Genomic DNA, 17,896 nt, shown 5'->3' with positions numbered 1-17,896 from the left:
AGCACCTGGCTCCTGGTTTCGGATCAGCGCAGTGCGCCGGCCGTAGCGGCCATTGGAAGGTGAACCAATGGAAAAGGAAGACCTTTCTCTCTGTCTCTCTTTGTCTCTCTCACTGTCCACTCTGCCTGTCAAAAAAAAAAAAAAAAAAAAAGATAGTTTTCAATTAGTAAATCAAATCATTTTTGAAATGAAAAAGACATGGTATATATGAGGAAAATGAGTTAATATTGCTTAAGTAAACTTCAAATGAGATGAATTCATACAGTAATACAAAATATAATGATAGGCATTAAAGCAGAAATTTCAAGGGGAGAAACTATTTTTCTAATGAGTTTTTTAAAGATTTTTATTTATTTATTTATTTGAAAGGTAGAATTATAGACATTGAGAGAGAGACAATGAGAAAGGTCTTCTTCCATTGGTTCACTCCCCAAATGGCCGCTACGGCCAGCGCACTGTGCTGATCTGAAGCCAGGAGCCAGGTGCTTCTTCCTGATCTTCCATGTGGGTGCAGGGTTTCAAGCATTTGGGCCATCCTCCACTGCAACCGGGACTAGAAGCTGGCACCCATATGGGATGCTGGCACTGTAGGGAGGATTAACCAAGTGAGCCAAGGCACCAGCCCCCTTTATTTTTATTTATAATGAGAGGTTGAATTACAGACAGTGAGACATAGTGAGAGGCAGAGAGAGAAACAGGGCGAAAGATCTTCCATCTTGTGGTTCACTCCCCAAATGACTGTAATGGCTGGAGCTGGTTCGATCCAAAGCTGGAGCCAGGAGCTTCTTCTGGGTCTCCCAGGTGAATGCAAGTGCCCAAGTGCTTGGGCCATCTCCTACTGCTTTCCCGGGCCATAGCCAAGAGTTGGATCAGAAGAAAAGCAGTCGGGACTAGAACTGACGCCTATATAGGATGACGGCGCCACAGGTGGAAGGTTAACCTAATATGCCACAGCGCTGGCCCCATATTTTTTCTTAATGCAGTGTATAGCTCAAGAGCTCAGGGCACATCTAAACGAGTTTTGCACTTGTGACAAAAGGAGAAAAGAGCAACAAGGATTTCCAATACTGTCTCAATAGTTACGTTGCTCTTCTTCAAGGTAAACACATTAAGCAAATCTAACACTTCAGAATTTATGTTTTAAATTTGAGTTTGAATCTGAAGAGAGGTTTATTGTTTTCCACAAGGAAAACATCTCAATAAATTAACATGATATTCATATACATAATTATGTTGCTAAAGTGAAACAGATTACAATATACTGGAATATATTTTATAAAAGTACAATGATAAACACTCAAACTGACTCAACAGAATTACTTTTATAATATTTTCTAAAATTGAGGTTTTAGCCTCCTGCAACTGAGAATAACATACTCATTTTGGGAGTTCTGGATATTTGTAAATGCTTAACATAAGCTTTTTGAAAAAGACTGCATCAAATGCAATACAATTATGCTTCTTCCTCCCATATGCCATATATAACCCAGGAATTGCAAGGACTCTTTTGATTTAAAAATGGATTTTATAACAGTATACACTCATATACTTATATGCATCTAAGAGTGCATTAGTATTTATATAGAAAACATGGGTACACATATATCTATAACTATTATCTATATCTATTATCTATACATTTGAGGTTCAGCCAAGGGCTAGCACTAACCCTGAGTTCAAAGCCTGAAAGTTATATAGTCTCGGCACAAATCTCACTCTAATTGCACAGTGTTTTGGGCACAGCTTTATTAACAATCTCAGGCCTACTGATTTCATCAGAAATATTTCAAACAAAGCCAAAATATTAATTACTTATAGGAAATCCAAAATTCCTATGACTGGATAAAAGGACTCAAAATTGTAGCTGCCAAAACTTTACAAGATACAAACAAGCATAATTTAGGTTCTTAAGCTATTAATGCCAGCATTGTCAGACTCTTGCAAATTTTGTTAAACAAAGGCTTAAGCATAAAGAAATACCTGTAATTTATCATGAGTATTTCCAGGCTTTCTAGGTCAATATAGTCAGCCAAACCCATGGTTAGAGGCACTATCTTGAAAACTATCCTAAGATACCCAGAGAGCAACAGTATAAAACAATAGTTAACATTTTCTTTTCATGTGCTGACTAAATTTGAGAAAATTCAGTATTAATGATGTCTAGATAAGTCACAAAATACAAAATATTTGTCATTCTGGGCATATAGCAAAACTGAAATACACTGAAAGAGGTAATCTCTTTCACCTTGAACTGATAAAACTTCATTCTAAGTGGTAAAGAATGGCCCTTTTAATATTCATCTTTTCATCTTTTTATTAGCCAAGGGTGGACAGTTTTTCTTGCATTACTAGTCTTTGCAAAGCAATTTTTAATGATGGTATGTTTTACTCAATTTAAAAGTGGTAATATTAGATCCTTATTCTATTAGTAAGTAAATAACATTTTTTGCAAGTTTCAATTTGTTAAAATACGCTGCCTTGAATGAAGTGCTAAGTGTATTTCATTTTCCAACTTTACACTTATCTTGGGTGTACAGTTGATATCCCTAGTGTCCAATCAGAGACAGGTTTTCATCCTGCTGTCCAGGGAATGATGTGCACAATTCCTTTTGACACTGATGACAGGTGAATACATACATCCAGCCTACTTCAGTGAAAATTGACCCACAATTTTTGTTTATCCTGAAGAAAAATACAGTAATAAAGTTTAAAAATGGAAAAAATACAGTTAATCTCTTGAGGTGTACCATTAGTTAATGATAGTCAGCAAACATTACACTTTGTCTCAAGGACTGCAAGCTCAAGATTTGCTTTTAGGTGCTCATGAATTCTAACAACCGTCTCTCTAAATTATAGCAAGAAACATAAAATGTGAATTTACAGATTTCAGTGGTCTCAAAAATAAAAATTCAAAATGAAAGGTGTTCTTTTTAATTATTTTTTCTATCTCTATTGTCTATTAAGATTTTTCTTTTGAAGTGAGCATATGCCTTCCCTATAAATATTTGGTAGTTGAGAATATATATCAATTTTTTCACATGATGACTAGGTATCAATTTCGAGAACATGTTGATCTTGCATTGAACTCTAATAGTATCTCTGAATCAATATTTTCAAGATTCTATCAGTATCCTAAGACTTGAGATAAATATGCTTCAGCCTACTGAGTCAGAACAATAGCTGCTGTACCTAGTATCTTACCTCTAATACTAATAAAAAGGAACATGCTCTGGAAAGTGAAGACTGTCCACCAAAATATATCATTTTTATTTTTCTAAAGATTTATTTTATTTATATGAAAGGCAGAGTTACAAACAGAAAGAGGGGAGTAAGAGAGAGAGAGACACACAGAGAGAGAGAGAGAGAGACAGAGACAGAGACAGAGACAGAGAGAGACAGACAGACAGAGAGATCTTCCATCCATCTTCCATTCACTCCCCAAATAGCCACAATGACAGTAGCTGGTCCAGCCTGAAGTCAGCAGTGTTGAACTCAGTCCTGGTCTCCTACGTGGGTGCAGGGGCCCAAGCACTTGGGCCGTTTCCCACTGCCTTAACAGACACATTATCAGCAAGCTAGATAAAAGGTGGAGCACCCAGAGCTGGAACCAGTTCTCATGTGGGATGCCAGTTTCACAGGTACTTAACCTACTGTGCCACACTGCTGGCACCACCAAAATATTCTCATTTCATTTAATAGTGCTTAAGAATATATTAATCATTATTTTACCTACATGATTTCTTTTCAATATTTTAATATCATCAGCCCATAGCATTTCAAGAACAATAAACTGATTACAATGATCACTGTATATAATAACCCCTTTACTTTCTCTACTGTTGAAAGGTATTGTGCATTATATTATAACAGCACTGGTAAAAAACTTGCTTTATTTACACTTCTCATAACATTGTTTTTGATCTGTATCCTATAATTCCAGTCTATTTTCTTTTAATTATTCCCTTCTTTCTACCCACTCACAAAAATCTCAAAGTAGATTCTGTTAAATATTAATTTCATAACAGCATAGTAGATTAATATTTCAGAAAAGATATTTAAATGACTATGACTTGTAAATTATAGCTCACATTCATATAGAATTTGGAATATAATGTTTTTAACATAATAGATGGTATTTTAAATAACTAAATAGTCTTTGAGTGCCTTCCAGTGTGCATATCACTGTGCTACATAAAGTATGGAAAATACAAACGAAATACAACTTTTTATAAAGTGCCTTATATTCTTAAAGACATTCACATAGGACAGTTGCCTCAGAAGGATGAATGGTATAAATAAGTTTAAACAGAGACACAAGATAAACCTTAGTAACATCATATCAATTAAATCAGATGAATTAATTTCCTCTAATACTAAAAGATGACTTTAAAAGCAAGTAAATCTTCTGTAATATATCAAGGACTTTTATCTTTTATTTAATGCTCAAGCTGAAGTGAATAGAAAAACAGATAAGGAGGCACAATCTGGGAATGATCACTTCTTAAATAAATGGAAGTCAAGTTTAGATGCCAGAAAAAAATTTTGGCTTCTGAGCCAAGAAATTACTATGAACCAACAAAAGTATTTTAGTGTCTACTTTGAGATGGAGACTATTTTATGGGCCTAATTGTTGAAAGAAGGCAATGTGCTGCAATGGTGGTAAATAGGCATATAGCGTCAGCTTTTATATGTTAGCTTTATCTTCTAAAGAAGAGACTTTGCTCTGATAATTGGCTAGCTTTTTAATAGGAGTTAAGATTAAATATATTTCATTTTAATTAACTTCACTCCAATACTGGAATCTCTAACAATATGCAGCCATGCTTCCCTTCAGAGGAAAAAGTTGTTGGTATAAACAACGCTTTACTTCTGTAATCATCCTCTCCATCCCTATATTGCTACATGTCCAACACACAGACCCCTTCTCCTGCTAACTCTAGGACTTACAGCAAGAGAAAATTAATCCTCTCCAAAACTAATATTTAACAATTCCCTATTAATTTACCTTTGCTTGTGACCTGATGAATAATGCTGGAAACTATATTTTTATCTCATTACGATCCTTCATCACACTTTCCTGTTTTTGGAATGTTTCCAGCTTCCTTCCAATTTCACTTCTGTTTGGCCAGTTTCCAAATTCGAGCAAACCACTCTTTAGTCCAAGTTTCTTTCTTACGACAATTCTTTACGTATTATGTGGGATTTGATATATGATGATAGACTTCATTAATTGAAAATTGTTACCTTAACCTTACCCAATTTCAAGGATGCTAAATTTTTCATTCCACGTGATAAGCTGTTGCTAGACACATAGTGAATACAGTTACCCTACTCACTGGATATGATTCTGCCTATGGCACTGATTCTCCTTTGATACTGTCTAGTGCTATCTACAATCATTCTGTCTCTTGTACTGTCCAAGTAGCCAAGTCTAAATTCTTTCTTTGCCTAACCCTTTTGCTTTAATTAATATGTCCTTATCTATGAATTTCAATATAAAGTATGTGTTTATATTTCAATTTGAGTGATATCTTGAAAGCTACGAAAGCAGTCAGAACACTGAGTTTATTAGAAAGCATCTTCAAGAAATTGGGAACACGAGTTAAGAAGGTGTAAAAAAGTACATTATACTTAATTCACATAATGAAAACATTTAGCAAGCAGATAAAAATAAATGAGGAGAATGTGAAGAGATTCAACTAGCTATATTGTGTTGTTTACAATAGAATAATAAGAAAAGAACATTGAAACTATAAATTGGGGGCCAGCACTGTGGCATAGTAGGTTAAGCCTCCACCTACAGTGCCAGCATCCCATATGGATGCCGGTTAGAGTCCTGGCTAACCCACTTTTTTTTTTTTTTTGACGGGCAGAGTGGACAGTGAGAGAGACAGAGAGAAAGGTCTTCCTTTTCCATTGGTTCACCTTCCAATGGCCGCTACGGCCGGCGCACCACGCTGATCCGAAACCAGGAACCAGGTGCTTTTGGTCTCCCATGGGGTGCGGGGCCCAAGCACTTGGGCCATCCTCCACTGCACTTCTGGGCCACAGCAGAGAGCTGGCCTGGAAGACGGGCGACCGGGACAGAATCTGGCGCCCTGACCAGGACTAGAACCCGGTGTGCCGGTGCCGTAAGGCGGAGGATTAGCTTAGTGAGCCGCGGCGCCGGCCGGCTAATCCACTTTCAATCCAGGTCCCTGCTAATAGCCCAGGAAAGCAATGAGGATGGTCCAAGTACTTAGGTCTGTTTACTCACATGGGAACCTGGAAGAAGCTCCTGAATCCTGGCTTTGGATTGGCCCAGCTCTGGCCATTGTGGCCATTTGGGGAGTGAACCAGCATGGAAAACCTCTCTCTCTGTGCCTCTCCCTCTCTCTGTCTATAACTCTGCCTCTCAAATAAATAATTAAATAATTTTTTAAGAAGAAACAAAAATGAAATAAATATCAGAGAGGTAAACTCTCAAAAATGATTTTGATCTGAGAAAATCTGTAGATAAGAAAAACAAAAAAAGAAACCTTAAAAACCAAACAATAGAATAGGTGGTTCCAGATATCAGGAGTCAAAAATAGAATTCCATATTCACCCAAATAGAAGACTCTGCCCACATACAAGTTGGCTCTCAAATGGCTACCCCATGATATAAGTGAGAATAAAACAAAACCAGATTGAAGCTAAAATGAATGAATGATGGATAATCCACTAAAACTGAAACTCTGAACATTAATGGGGACTGATAAGGTCATTCTTAGTGCTTGGTGGTAGAAAATGAAAATTTTCTGTGGAGGAACATGCATTTAGAGTTCTCATAAGTAATATTTCAAATACAGTGAAATACAGTGAACAGTACATAAAACTCAATCCACTGAAATTAACAGACACAAACTATAGAGCTACTGTAACTACTAGGTTTAAACAAAGATAGCATAAGTTTGACATATTGACAAGATAACAGAAAAAAATGTTAAAAAGGATAAGTTTCAGGGCAGGCACTGTAGCATAGTAGCTAAAGCTGCCACCTGCAGTGCCAGCATCCCATATGAGCGCCAGTTTGAGTCCTGGCTGCTCCACTTAAGATCCAGCTATCAGCTATGGCCTAAGAAAGCAGTAAGAGATGATCCAAGTCTTTGGGCTCCTGCACCCGCAAGGGAGACCTGGAAGAAGCTCCTGGCTCCTGGCTTTTGATTGGCCCAGCTCTGGCCATTGTAGTCATTTGGGGAGTGAACCAGCAGATGGAAGACTTTCTCTCTCTCTTTCTCTCTCTCTCTCTCTCTCTCTCTCTCTGCCTCTGCCTCTCTGTAACTCTGCCTTTCAAATAAATAAACAAATCTTTTTAAAAAAGGATAAGTTTCAAAAATAACATTTATAAATCAATAGCAATTTAGAACTAAAATGGATTGGTTCAATGGCAGATTAGATATTGCTAAAGAAAATTAGTGAAGTGGTAAAGTAGTTGGAAAATAATTCCAGAAAGCATGAAGGAGAAACAAAAGAGTAAAATAGGTAGATGAGAAATCAAGGTTCAAAGAGAATACAGTTCAATGGTAGTAAATAACAAATCTCATATCAGAAGACTTTTAGTATATTAGTATATAGTTCAATGAACCATGAGGCATCGCATTTCTTCTAAGTGAAAAAAGCTCAAAATCAACTAGTATGTCAACTGGAAATAAGTTTGGCTGCAAGTAGTGATCCATGCAACAAATATGTTTATTATTTCTATCTCACATGAATATTCAGATCTAGGAGATCCAGGTCTAGTATCACAGCTCAACATTTTCATAATAAAGGATACTTCCAGCTTCTAATTCACCACTCTAAGTATAGTTTTCATTCTCATAGTCTAAGGTGGAATTCCAGCAATGATGTACTTGTTTCAAGCAACAAGATGGATGGAGGAAGGCAGAGAGAGACAGAGACATAGGCATTACCAGCTGTCTTTAGATGAAATTTCCCAGGCTCTGTCAAACAATATTTCCATCTTTGATAGAGCATGATATACTGAAGAAAGGGCTGCTAAGATGCCTACTACCTAATCCCTAGAACCCTCTCAATATCATGGAATAAATTAGGCAGCTCAGGCTTCTATAAAATACCACAGACCAACTAAGCAGTTTAAACGACAGACATTAATCTTCTCGCAGGTATAAAAACTAAAGTGTGACATTAAGGTTTTGGCTGATTTGACATCCTGTGAGGGCTCTTGCAGATAGCTGTTTGCTTACCATGTCCTCATGTGATCTTTCCTCAGAGTGTCTACATGAGGTTGGAAAAGGGGAGCTCTACTGTATCTTTCCATAAGGATGCTGATCCAATCAGCTAGGGCCCCATCCTTGAGACCTAATGTAGCCTTCGTTACTCCCTTAGAGACCTCATTTCCAAATATAGCTAGACTATGAGGCTATGACTTCAACATACGGATTTGCGAGTGGGGCCCAATGATTCAGTCCATGACACTTTAAGGACTCTGCAAATATGATTAGAGACCTGGAGATGAACTGGATATTGAGGCAGGTCTGATGTAATGACAGTAGTTCTTATACAAGGAAGACAGGAAGTAGGAAATGGGACAATGCAAGCAAGAAACTGCAGTGTTGTGAAGTAGGAGTCACAAGTAACAGCATACAAGCATGTTCCTTGAAGAAGTTAGATCAGGCAAGGAAACAAAGTCTCCTCTGAGCCTCTTTCCAACACCTTGATTTTTAGCTCTGTAAATCTAATTTAAGACTTCTGGAGCATAAGAATAAATTTTTTAATTTGATACAAAATTTGTGGTAATTTCCTACAGCAGAGACAGAAAAATAACCTATACTGCAAGATAAAACTGTAAAGAGAAACCAGGAAATGCAGATTATTCAAGGCAGCTAAAATTTGGTGAGTCAAGTACTGAAGACGAAAAAGAGAAAACAGATGTTGTAGAGTGCCCATCACTCACTGCCATACACTAAGAGATGCCAGTATTTGTGATGAAAATAGTAGTTGTAAAAAATTTTAGGTTTGCTTCCTTTTGTAGATATTTGTGATCAATGTTTCGGAAGGGCATATGAAAATGTTTTAAATCTTCAGTAATCACTCTACTATTTTACTACAATGAAAAAAATACCCTGCTTTTTAGGGAAGATGGATGGCCAGAATGGGATTTATATTTCTTATGCTAGTATTGCCATATGCCTAATTTGTTCACAACTAGATATTACTAGAATGTTGTACGGCAGCTGGTAGGAACTTCTCATACAGTGAAAACAACTTCTGTGCCCAGTCTTCATTATCCTGTCATTACTGTATCTAGTGAATGTATCTGGTGTATCATAATGGATCATGAGATGACCTTGAAATAGAGGTCATTTATGGCAGAGCCACAGAATAGAAAATGAAGGATTCAGAGAACATTATCATAAGAACTGTTACATCAGCTATACACTGTCAATCTCTTGACTTTTTAAATGTTTATTTATTTATTTTTATCCACTAGAAAGAATGAGAGCAAAAGAGTGAGGGGAGAAAAAAAAGAGCAAGAATGATCAGTTGGTTCACTACTCAATTTCCTGCAACAATCAGAGCTGGGCCAGGCCAAAGCCAGGAGCCTACAGCTCCATCTTGGTTTCCCACATGAGTAGCAGTTGCCCAACCACTTGAGCTATCATAAGATGCCTCCAGAATACATAAGAAAAGAAGTTGTATTGGAAGCAGAGTGGATATGACTAACCTGCTACACCATGACACCTGCCCCTACTCTCTTGTCTTTTGTATGAGAGAAAAACAAATTTCTGTTTTGTATAAACCACTGCTATTTCAGGGTGATTACTCCTAGTCCTAATTAATATTCTCCTTTCTTCCAGTTTCTTTCACAGAAATGCTTACTCTAATTTTCACTGTTATCTTCAGGTACATATTCGTGACATGTATGACAAAATTCTACCTTTAAAAATACCACAGTGGACTTAAAGGAATTTGTGTTATAAACTATTATAACAGATCTATTCAGAACTTTGTTAAATATATGATATCTATATATGTCTCATGAGCAAGTCACGTTAAACACAAGACATCTAGGTAATGAGTAAGAATGCTGCTTTATGTAGACAGCATATTCAATATTAGATAATTTTATACTCTAAAATTATAGCCATGCATAATTAAACCATGGCACCATAATATATGGCAAATAAAGAATGTGGAAATATATTTAGGTCATCACTGCTAACTGTTAAGTTTACATAAAACATTCCCAGTTCCAGTGTCACTTTGTAATCACATTCTTGTATTTCAAAGGAAATGAAATTATATTTGTGGGAATAAATGTTTAGCAGAGGTTTTCTATTCTATTTTTTCTTTTTAAATGATTTATTTATTTATTTGAAAGTAAAAGTTACAGAGAAACAGAGCAAATGATGTAGAAAAAAAAGAGAGAAGAGATCCTCTATATTTTCAAATTCAATGAACTTGTTGAGAAATGAGGTGTTTCATTTATTTTCTTTTTATTACCAGTGACTAAAATGTGACTGTGGCCTAGAATACATGTAGTAAATGACAACAATACTTCATTAAACTGTTGAACATAGGCCCATATGTACTAACCTGGTAATTAAATAATAGCTTATCTTCTAAGCTATCACTTAGCTTGCTAGTAGCTCTAGTATGTCTTTTTAGATTATTTTAAGAAATAGCATATGCATCTACCTGACATTAAAAGTCACTAATTACCAGATGTATTAATATACCACTCCTGCTCCATACATGAGACCCACAGGATATAAATGACTGATGGAGTAAACTGAACTTGTATGCTCCTTTCAATTTCATTTTATAAAAATTAGTCTCTGCTCAGTGATATCTCCTTAGCTCTTCACTATCTCCTACAGTTTCCAACATAGAACTTGCTTGATTCCAAATTTTAAGTCCCTACAGTTTATTGCAACACTAAGGACATTATTAGTATTCAATAAGCAGTCATTTGAAATACAGTATATTACTGGTCAATGACAAACAGGACTTTATAACAATAACAAAGACATTTTTAAAGAAGATGTAAAGATATTATAAAATTTCTTATTTGCATAATATAAATTGGGATCACATTCCAGAAGCTCCCTGATAATAAAGGTTACTTTTCAGGTATAACAAAAGATACATCTACTTCACAAAACAATGAAATACATTGATAAAAACATAAAAATAATTATCCATAAGGTTTCAACAATAAAATGAAATGAAAATTCCACATCTCCCAAATATGATATAGAATGTATTCCTCAAGAGTAGTATCACTTACAGTTAAACCAGAAAAATAAAAGGGCAAGTAGTAGACTTAATTTTTTTTAGCTCATAACATTATGGAACTAATTATTCTCTCCCTTTGCTCCTCCCATATTAGCTGGAATTTAAAGTAAATATAAAAAACAATGAAATATTATTATTACTTATGTGTATAAACTGACATAACTCACTCTGACTTAAAAGCTATGTTCTGCACAAACAGAGAATAGCATCCATATACACTGTAGTGAAAATGTTCTCTTGATCTGCGCAAAGCAGTATTTCTTTTTTTTTTAACTTTTATTTAATGAATATAAATTTCCAAAGCACAGCTTATGGATTACAATGCCCCCCCCCCATAACTTCCCTCCCACCCGCAACCGTCCCCTTTCCAGCTCCCATTCCCTTCCATTCACATCAAGATTCATTTTCGATTCTCTTTATATACAGAAGATCAGTTTAGCATATATTAAATAAAGATTCCAACAGTTTGCACCCCCATAGAAACACAAAGTGAAAAATACTGTTTGAGTACTAGTTATAGCATTAAATCACAATGTACAGCACATTAAGGACAGAGATGTTACATGAGGAGTAAGTGCACAGTGACTCCTGTTGTTGACTTAACAAATTGACACTCTTGTTTATGGCATCAGTAATCACCCTAGGCTCTTGTCATGAGTTGCCAAGGTGATAGAAGTCTTTTGAGTTCACCAACTCTGATCATATTTAGACAAAGGCAATGGTCAAAGTGGAAGTTCTCTTCTCCCTTCAGAGAAAAGAAAGGTACCTCCTTCTTTGATGACCTGTTCTTTCCACAGGGATCTCACTCGCGGAGATCTTTCATTTAGGTCATTTTTTTTCACAGAGTGTCTTGGCTTTCCATGCCTGAAAAATACTCTCATGGGATTTTCAACAAGATCTGCATGCCTTAAGGGCTGATTCTGAGGCCAGAGTGCTGTTTAGGACATCTGCCATTCTATGGGTCTGCTATGTATCTCGCTTCCCATGTTGGATCGTTCTCTCCCTTTTTAATTCTATCAGTTAGTATTTGCAGACACTAGTCTTGTTTATGGGATCCCTTTGGCTCTTAGTCCTATCATTATGATCAATTGTGAACAGAAATTGATCACTTGGACTAGTGAGCTGGCATTAGTAAATGCCACCTTGATGGGATTGAATTGGAATCCACTGGTATATTTCTAACTCTACCGTTTGGGGCAAGTCAGCTGGAGCATGTCCTGAATTGCACATCTCTTCCCTCTCTCATTCCCACTCCTATATTTAAAAGCGATCACTTTTCAGTTAAGTTTCAACACTTGAGAATAACTGTGTATTGATTACAGTATTCAACCAATAGTATTAAGTAGAACAAACAAAAAAATACTAAGAGGTATAACGTATTAAGTTGTTCATCAACAGTCAGGGCAAGGGCTGATCAAGTCACCCTTTCTCATAGTGTTCATTTCACTATGAGGTTTCCTTTTTGGTGCTCGGTTAGTTGTCACTGATCAGGGAGAACATATGATATTTGTCCCTTTAGGACTGGCTTATTTCACTCAGCATAATGTTTTCCAAATTCCTAACAGGGATCACTTTTCAGTTAAAATTTAACCACCTAAGAATAATTGTGTGTTAATTACAGAGTTCAACCAATAGTACTAGAACAAAAAAAAATACTAAAATGGATAAAGTATTACATTGTACATTAACAGTCAGAACAAGGGCTGATCAAGTCACTGTTTCTCATAGTGTATATTTCACTTCAACAGCTTTCCCCTTTGGTGCTCAGTTATTTGTCGCCGATCAGGGAGAACATATGATATTTGTCCCTTTGGGACTGGCTTAATCCACTCAACATGATGTTTTCCAGATTCCTCCATCTTGTTGCAAATGACCAGGTTTCATTGTTTTTGACTGCTGATTAGCATTCTTTTTTTTTTTAATTTTTTTTTTTTTTGACAGGCAGAGTGGACAGTGAGAGAGAAAGACAGAGAGAAAGGTCTTCCTTTGCCGTTGGTTCACCCTCCAATGGCCGCCGCAGCCGGCGCACCACGCTGATCTGATGGCAGGAGCCAGGTACTTACCCTGGTTTCCCATGGGGTGCAGGACCCAAACACTTGGGCCATCCTCCACTGCACTTCCTGGCCACAGCAGAGAGCTGACCTGGAAGAGGGGCAACCGGGACAGAATCCGACGCCCTGAAGCGGAGGATTAGCCTAGTGAGCCACGGCGCCAGCCTGCTGTATAGAATTCTATAGAGTACATGTCCCATAATTTCTTTATCAAGTCTACTGTTTATGGGCATTTGGGTGGATTCCAGGTCTTAGCTATTGTGAATTGAGCTGCAATAAACATTAATGTGCAGACAGCTTGTTTGTTTGCCAATTTCATTTCCTTTGGGTAAATTCCAAGGAGTGGGATGGCTAGGTTGTATGTAGGGTTATATTCAGGTTTCTGAGGAATCTCCAGACTGACTTCCATAGTGGCTTGACCAGTTTGCATTCCCACCAACAGTGGGTTAGTGTCCCTTTTTCCCCACATCCTCTCCAGCATCTGTTGTTGGTAGATTTCTGCATGTGAGCCATTCTAACTGGAGTGAGCTGAAACCTCATTGTGGTTTTGATTTGCATTTCCCTCATTGCTAGTGATCTTGAACATTTTTTCATGTGTCTGTTGGCCATCTGGATTTCCTCTTTTGAAAAATTTCTATTGAGGTCCTTGGCCCATCTCTTAAGTGGGTTGTTTGTTTTGATGTTGTGGAGTTTCTTGATTTCTTTGTAGATTCTGGTTATCAACCCTTTATCTGTTGTGTAGTTTGCAAATATTTTTCCCATTCTGTTGGTTGCCTCTTCACTTCCCTGACTGTTTCTTTTGCAGTACAGAAACTTCTCAATATGATGCAATCCCAAATGTTAATTTTGGCTTTAACTGCCTGTGCTTCTGGGGTATTTTCCAAGAAGTCTTTGCCAGTACCTATATCTTGCAGGGTTTTTGCAATATTCTCTAGTAATGTGATGGTGTTGGGTTGTAGATTTAAGTTTTTAATCCATGTTGAGTGGATTTTTGTGTAAGGTTTAAGGTAGGGGTCTTGTTTCATGATTTTGCACGTGGAAATCCAATTTTCCCAGCACCATTTATTGAATAGACTGTCCTTATTCCAGCAATTGGTTTTAGATCGTTGATCAAATATAAGTTGGCTGTAGATGTTTATATTGATTTCTGGTGTTTCTATTCTGTTCCATTGTCTATCCATCTGTTTCTGTACCAGTACCATGCTGTTTTGATAACAACTGCCCTGTAGTATGTCCTGAAATCTGGTATTGTGATGCCTCCAGCTTTGTTTTTGTTGTACAAGATTGCTTTAGCTATTTGAGGTCTCCTGTGTCTCCATATGAATTTCATCATCATTTTTTCCAGGTCTGAGAAGAATGTCTTTGGTATCTTGATTGGTATTGCATTGAATCTATAAATTGCTTTTGGGAGAATGGACATTTTGATGATATTGATTCTTCCAATCCATGAGCATGGAAGATTTTTTCATTTCTTGGTGTCCTCTTCTATTTCTTTCTTTAAGGTTTTGTAATTTTCATCGTAGAGATCTTTAATGTCCTTGGTTAAGTTTATTCCAAGGTATTTGATTGTTTTTGTAGCTATTGTGAATGGGATTGATCTTAGAAGTTCTTCCTCAGCCGTGGCATTACCTGTGTATACAAAGGCTGTTGATTTTTGTGCATTGATTTTATACCCTGCTACTTTACCAATCTCTTCTATGAGTTCCAATAGTTCTTAGTAGAGTTCTTTGGGTCCCCTAAATAAAGAATCATATCATCTGCAAAGAGGGATAGTTTGACTTCTTCCTTCTCAATTTGTATCCCTTTAATTTCTTTTACTTGCCTAATAGCTCTGGCTAAACTTTCAGAACTATATTGAATATCAGTAGTGAGAGTGGGCATCCCTGTCTGGTACCAGATCTCAGTGGAAATGCTTCCCACTTTGCCCCATTCAATAGGATGTTGGCCGCAGGTTTTTCATAAATTCCTTTGATTGTATTGAGGAATGTTCCTTCCATACCCCGTTTGCTTAGAGTTTTCATCATGAAAGGGTGTTGTATTTTATCAAATGCTTTCTCTGCATTTACTGAGATAACCATATGGTTTTTCTTCTGCAGTCTGTTAATGTGGTGTATCACACTGATTGTGTTGCTCACATTGAACCATCCCTGCATACCACTTGGTCTGGGTGGATGATCTTTCTGATGTGTTGTTGCATTCTAATGGCCAGAATTTTATTGAGGATTTTTGCATCTATGTTCATCAGGGATATTGGTCTGTAATTCTTTTTTTTTTTTTTTTTTTTTTTTTTTTTTTTTTTTTTTTGGCAAGAAGAGTGGACAGTGAGAGAGAGTGAGAGACAGAGAGAATGGTTTTCCTTTGCTTTTGGTTCACCCTCCAATGGCTGCTGTGGCCTGGTCTCCCATGGTGTGCAGGGCCCAAGTACCTGGGCCATCCTCCACTGTATTCCCTGGCCACAGCAGAGAGCTGGCCTGGAAGAGGGGCAGCCGGGACAGAATCCGGTGCCCTGACTGGGACTAGAACCCAGTGTGCTGGCACCGCAAGGCAGAGGATTAGCCTAGTGAGCCACAGCACCTGCCAATTCTTTTTCAATGCTGCATCTTTTTCTGGCTTTGGAATTAAGGTGATGCTGGCTTCATAGAAAGAATTTGGGAGGACTCCCTCTTTTTCAATTGTTCTGAATAGTTTGAAGAATTGGAGTTAGTTCTTCTTTAAATGTCTGGTAGAATTCAGCAGTGAATCCATCAGGTCCTGGTCTTTTCTTTGTTGGGAGGGCCTTTATTACTATTTCAATTTTTGTCTCAGTTATGGGTCTATTTAGGTTTTCTATGTCTTCTGGTTCAATTTAGGTAGGGTGCATGTGTCTAGGAATCTATCCATTCCTGATAGGTTTCCCTGTTTGCTGGCATACAAGTCCTTGTAGTAATTTCTGATGATTCTTTTTATTTCTGTGATGTCTGTTGTCACGTTTCCTTTTTCATCTCTGATTTTATTGATTTGGGTCTTTTCTTTTTTTAGTTAGTTGGGCCAATGGGGTGTCAATTTTGTTTATTTTTTCAAAAAACAGCTCCTCCTCTGGCTGATTTTTTTGTAATGCTTTTTGTATTCCATCCTGTTGATTTCTTCTCTGATTTTAATTATTTCTCTTCTCCTACTAGATTTGGATCTGGTTTGCTGCAGGTTTTCTAGATCCTTGAGATGAATTGAAAGCTCATTTATTTAGTGCCTTTCCAATTTCTTGATGTAGACACCTATTGATACAAACTTTCCTCTTAACACTGCTTTTGCTGTATCCCATAAGTTTTGGTATGTTGTGCTGTTATTCTCATTTACTTCCAGAAAATTTTTGATTTCTCTTTTAATTTCTTCTATGACCCATTGTTCATTCTGGAGCATGTTGTTCAATCTCCATGTGTTTGCATATGCTCTAGGGATTCCTGAGTTGCTAATTTCCAACTTCATTCCTTTATGGTCCGAGAAGCTGCATGGTATGATTCTAATTCTTTTGAATTTGCTGAGACTTGCTTTATGGCCTAGTATGTGGTCAATTCTAGAGAAGGTTCCATGTACTGCTGAGAAGAATGTAAATGCTTTATGTGTAGGATGAAAAGTTCTATAGATATCCATTTGGGCTATAGTGTCGTTTAAATCTACTGTCTCCTTGTTGATCTTCTGTCCTGTTGATCTGTCTATTTCTGAGTGTGGGGTATTGAATTCCCCCAGTACTATTGTACTGGGGTCTAAGTCTCCCTTTAAGTCCCTTAACAAATCTTTTAAATAAACCGGTGCCCTGTAATTAGGTGCATATACATTAATAATCATTATATCTTCCTGTTGAATTGATCCCTTAATCATTATATAGTGCCTCTCTTTGTCTCTCCTAAGAGTTTTTGTGGTAAAGTTTATGTTGTCCGATGTTAAGATGGCTACACCCGCTCTTTTTTCATTTCTGTTGGCATGGTATATCTTTTTCCAGCCTTTCACTTTCAGTCTGTATGCATCTTTGTTGGAAAGATGTGTTTCTTGTAAGCAGCAAATAGATGGGGTTTGTTCATTAACCCAATCAGCCAATCGGTGTCTTTTAACTGGACAGTTCAGGCCATTAACGTTCAATGTGACTATTGATAAGTAGTAACTTTGCCCTGCCATTTGCCAAAGATATTTTCTAATATATGTTTTGAACTTCCTGGGATCTTTTGCGGTGAGGTTTCCTTCCTTTACCTTCTTTCATATTGATGACCGTGTTTCTGTGTTTCTGTGTACAACACATCTTTAAGCATCTTTTGCAGGGCTGGACGAGTGGCGACAAATTCTTTCAATTTCTTTTTGCTGTGAAAGGTCTTTATTTCACCTTCATTCACAAATGAGAGCTTTGCAGGATATAATATTCTGGGCTGGCAGTTTTTCTCTCGTAGTATCTGGGCTATAATTCGCCATTCCCTCCTAGCTTGTAGGGTTTCTGATGAGAAGTCTGCTGTGAGTCTAACTGGAGATCCTCTGAGAGTAATCTGACATTTCTCTCTTGCACATTTTAGGATCTTTTCTTTATGTTTCACTGCGGTGAG

The 17,896-nt window shown here is 37.1% G+C and overlaps 1 protein-coding gene across 2 annotated transcripts in view; it reads right to left on the bottom strand.

Annotated features, from left to right (window-relative positions):
* The window catches only part of LRRIQ3 (leucine rich repeats and IQ motif containing 3), a 161,010-nt gene that overhangs the window by 83,563 nt on the left and 59,551 nt on the right, over window positions 1-17,896 (bottom strand). The window contains exon 6 of one of the 2 annotated variants that reach the window (XM_089337196.1): window positions 1,732-2,682. The exons of the other annotated variant lie outside the window; for it this stretch is intronic. Within the exon in view, the coding sequence (XP_089193322.1) occupies window positions 2,650-2,682 (33 nt within the window). The 3' untranslated portion in view covers window positions 1,732-2,649. Of the gene's footprint in view, window positions 1-1,731; window positions 2,683-17,896 lie in introns of those variants that run through there. 2 annotated transcript variants of the gene reach the window in all.

The sequence above is a fragment of the Oryctolagus cuniculus genome, chromosome 7 (assembly GCF_051225735.1).
Source record: "Oryctolagus cuniculus isolate XC-2025 breed Fujian yellow rabbit chromosome 7, ASM5122573v1, whole genome shotgun sequence".
Lineage (NCBI taxonomy): Eukaryota > Metazoa > Chordata > Mammalia > Lagomorpha > Leporidae > Oryctolagus > Oryctolagus cuniculus.
This window is presented reverse-complemented; position numbering and strand designations above follow the sequence as displayed.